Source organism: Cystoisospora suis (genome assembly GCF_002600585.1).
Source record: "Cystoisospora suis strain Wien I chromosome Unknown contig_1874, whole genome shotgun sequence".
Classification (NCBI taxonomy): domain Eukaryota; phylum Apicomplexa; class Conoidasida; order Eucoccidiorida; family Sarcocystidae; genus Cystoisospora; species Cystoisospora suis.
The window spans coordinates 1,427-5,867 of NW_027154674.1; the positions used below are offsets into that span (position 1 = coordinate 1,427).

General features: G+C 55.0%; 1 protein-coding gene across 1 annotated transcript; it reads left to right on the forward strand.

Moving 5' to 3' along the window:
• The first annotated feature begins 11 nt into the window (after positions 1 to 11).
• On the forward strand, positions 12 to 2,001 carry CSUI_004125 (uncharacterized protein). The gene has a single exon (XM_068064320.1). It carries the CDS (start codon positions 1,111 to 1,113, stop codon positions 1,360 to 1,362), a length of 252 nt encoding a protein of 83 aa, XP_067923703.1. The 5' UTR covers positions 12 to 1,110; the 3' UTR covers positions 1,363 to 2,001.
• Positions 2,002 to 4,441: the final 2,440 nt, after the last annotated feature.

Genomic DNA, 4,441 nt, shown 5'->3' on the forward strand with positions numbered 1-4,441 from the left:
CAAATCCTAGGGGAACAAAATGGAAAATCACAATAATAAAGGAGAAACAGAGTAAATTCAAAGTACGAGGGGAAGGGCAGAGCTGCCACACTGGGTCAAGGCCGCGGGACTGTCACCCGTTCTCAGAGAGGGGGTGCTGTGTCTTTGCAAGCAGGGAGAGGAGGCGTCCGACAAAATCTACGTACCAGTGCACTTGAAAGTGCCGTTGGTCCAAAGACTGCGCGCTGGGAAGTTCTCCGTTTACTTTGGGAAAAAGAAGACACTCGCGAAGTTGAGGGAAGGGTATATCTGCGGGTCCAGGGCGGTTGATGCACGCAGAGTCATGAAGACTTGTTTGCAGTGTTGGCAGCAAGTGACGGACGGGCCCAGAGTACTCCCGATGGGGTCCCTTCCCGAAGGACGGCCGAGAGAAAAAGTTGCCGTGAATCTTTTCGGACCGCTACCAAAACAGCGACAGGTGCGACACTATTCCCGTTCTTACTGACCACTTTACGAGTTGGGCTGATTTGGCAGCCTTGAGCAAAGCTTAAGTGGGAGGTGTGGTTGGCTGCCTGCGTGATAGATGGGTGCCATAACATGGGGTGCCAGCTGTGCTTCTGCCTGATACTGGTCTGCAGTTTGTCGCCTCAGTACTGGAAGACATCTGTGTCAGAGTTGGAGTGAAGAAGATATACAGCACCTCTTATCATCCCAAGGGGAATTCTGTTGTGGACCGGTTTATGAGGACGCTGACGAAGTCTCTCGCTGCTGTTGTGAACGAGGAGGGCCGCGGCCGGGACCTCTATTTGTCAGCTGTCGCGCTAGCTCATAATCAGCAGCGCATACGGCCACCGGACTTTCGCCGGTGTTAGCCGTCCTTTCTGACTCAGGGATGGGAAGTTGTCTTACCAGTACAACCTCATGGGGACGAGCCCCGCCTGCATGCGACGTCCAAGTTGTGGCTGCATCGTTTGTGGCGCGCTCGTGTTGCCACGCATGAAGCGCAGATGAGGGAACACGCGAGGAGAAAAGAGCTATAAGAATAGGTCCCAGGTTCCCGTGGGTTTCGTTGTCGCTATCAAGCTCTCTCCAGAGAAAGCAAATCAGCCAGCGAACTTCACTCCAAAAAGTATGCGGCTCCTTGAATTGTTGCTGAACGTTCCCCAAATGGAACCACATACAAGGTACGGGATGTCGTCACCCATGAAGAGGGTCAGATCACCCGGACTCCGCTCAGGTTGTTGGACCTCCCTGATGATGCGCCAGCGGAGCCTTCACTGCCGCGCTTACGGTTCGGGGATGCTGGAAGAACAGAGGGAAACACATGCCGAAAGGAGGATGCGGACAGGGGGACTATGCGGACTGCAAGGGAACTTGGGGTAGGATACGCCCCCGGTGGCTCTGAGTATCGACTGCGCCTCGTTGCCTCTCGGCGAGCGCGGGCCGCGTAAGCGCGGCACCAAGAGCAGGAGCGCATGGGCCACCAAGAGCAGAGCAGGAGCGCATGGGCCAGAGCGTGGCGACCACGCTTACTCGACAAGGGGCGAATGTTGTGCCGGTGCTTGGCACGAGAGGCTGAACAATTAACCGGGTAGCCCAGCGGACTGTGAAGAGCTCCGCGGTAGCGGAAGGATTGCCTCAGCGTCGTGCGGCCGCAGCCCTGGGGAGGCGGCAAAGAGAAGGCGTCGCGAACCGTTTTGTGGAATGCTGGTGCTGCTGCGCTTGCGGAGAGTTAGAAACACCATCTATCTATCTGTCTTTCTTTCTTCTTATCGTGAAGAGACAGAATAATATTCATGCGCGACCCCCGTCACTCCCAGCACTCGTGGTCAATGATACAAGTGAGCATTAAGTGCTCTCTTTGCAGCAGCTAGGGCCTACCAGTGGATCGCTGTTGTTGCCGATCGTGTTGGGCGTGGCAAAGCTCACGCCTACCCCGTTACTTTGTAGGTGAGTGGTGAAACTGGACACACGAAGAATGTTTTACTTGGGACACCCCGTGAGTTGCTGGCAATAAGACTCAGTATCCAGTGAACTTAGTACGGATTCCCAACGCCCGCGCGTGGAGACCTAACCCGTTCAGGCACTACACCCCAAAGGTGCACTTTTTCTGCTGTAAGGGGAATTCCCTGAACAGGAGAGGAGAGCAACTCGACGGCTGATACCTTCTACGCAACGCTGAAGCAGTCTTGTCGGACAAACTGACCGCTTGGACGCACGTGGTTTACGCCTTGGACAAACTAGCAGTTCCCGTGAAACTGTTCCTGAGCTATTGTGGTCGTCATTCTGTTTCGTTCGTCCGTTGCCGACGCGGTCAACGGCCTTCCGAGTCTCCTGGAGGAACCCTGGGGCCTTGAGTTCGCCATTTTCGCGGGCGCACTTGTGTTGCACAAGGCCGACGCCATCTGCAAACACCCCTGCCCAACTGGTCCGAACCACCTCTTCAGTAATCTGTAGAGCAGACCTCGTTCCTTTTGGGCGTATATGTGCGCTCGACAGTCCAGCACTGCCTTAGATTTCGCCGCGGGCGGTCTGGGCGCGTCCGGCACACGGTGTGGAGCGTGGCTCAGAATCCGCAACAGTTTTGTGTCTCGTCGCTCGAGGAGCGGACCCTCAGTGCTGCTTGCCGGCGTCAGGCCGGAGGTGGAATAGAATGATGCCTTCAGTCAGGTCGCCGCAGCCGACCGAGAGTCAGAGGCCCTGCTGTTGTCGCCTTGGATATCATCAGGCTCAAGGTTCAGCAATCAGAGGTGTCGGGCTTCCCACCCGGCACTACCAGAACTGTTGTGCGGAGACACTGGAGAGAAGTGTTGTCACTTTGAAGGAGCAAATGATCACTGCTCGGCCAGAGACGAGGCGCGCCCACGGCCGCACGACCACAAGCGCACGAAGGACGGTGTAGTCTGTTTAGCCGCCACTGCAGGGGCAGAGCGGCAGCAGCCTGACGGGAAGAACCACATCGAGAAAGTGGAACACGGTTTTCCGTCTCCAAACCGTCTCGCAGTGTCTCGAAATTTTTGAGAGCAATCGGACTTCGGGAGCTAGTACGGCTCGGTAAACGGAGTGCCATCAGCAGTTCGGTACTCGGCGCGCGAGGTGACAGCTCCACCGCCATCTTGAAAGATCAGTTTGTCTACACGCCAGCACATATGGTTCCCCGGACAACTGCGACCCCACAACAGCGGATACGCACCGCGGACGGTGGATGGGCTCGCCGCGAGTAAATCACGAAATCACCGCACACCGGCACTCCAGTCGATCTTCCAGATTCATCAGGAACCATCCACTCTTCTCACAGAAGGAGCACTCACACATTCGCCTTCGGTCTTCTCTGCTAATCTTAATAACACTGTCTTCCGCTGGCGACATTGCCGATAATAAACGCCCAGCTTCGCGTGGATCTGACAACACGAGAGACTAGATCGGTACCACTCCGTGTTTCTGTGTTCTCCAGACGTGTCTTCGTTGCCTGCCGCGGAGTGTCACAAAGAAACCTACAGCATCGTCTCTGCGCCTCTTCCTTGACTGCAACGGTATGCCACAAACAGCCATACAGCGTCATCTGGGGGCACCCCAGATTTTCTATCCTGTGCTGCGTACCTATCACGGCTTTTGTCTTCGTGCGCAAGTACACGCGCACAGAGAAAGGTGGAGGCAGGGGCACTCGGAGTCATGTTGCCTGCTTATACAATTAGTATCTTTCCCGCTCCGCCCTACTGGGTCACTCGAAAAGAAAATCTGAGTTTGGAATCTAGGGCGTTATAACGGCGGTGTCACTAATGAACACTCTTTGTGTAGTTAGCGAGACACGTACTACGCCACCCGCGGATACATGGGCTCCGCCTGTCTTATAAAGTTCTTCGAAAGTGGAGTAGGGGTCCGGACAAGTAGGATGAGGGGACATGTTCTGAAGGCTGTTGGCAGAGAACCAGAATCAGGTTTGTTCTATTGCTCGACAAAAAAGCCCAAGTCAGTCTGGCTTTTCTCCGCGACCAAACTAGCCACTCTCGTTGTAACGTTATCATCATTCACGTGGGTGCGCGCAGACCTCACTATACAACGGGACGGGGCGATGCCCGCATCTCTCCAATTCCTCCAGAGAAACATGCTATGACCCTTTGCAAGTTGGAGAAATGTCGACCGGAGATGGCTTTGTTTGTATATATGCTCAAGTTTCCAAGTTTTACCGGGAAATAACACCTAAATCTGTCAAGTTGCCAGATTCAAACAAACACCTCCGAGAGGCACGAAAAGACGAAGGTGCCCGCCCTCCCGCTGCACGAGCGCTGACGTCATTGTTACATCAAGTCTCTCACTACCTGCCATAGCAAATACATGTGCCAGCGGCACTTTCGCCCGGTGCAGCATACCCTCGGGCTCGGCCCGTGAAGTCAGTTGATACAAATGTCCCGGTACACCACCAGCACAAATGTCCCGGTACCCACCAGCACAAATGTCCCGG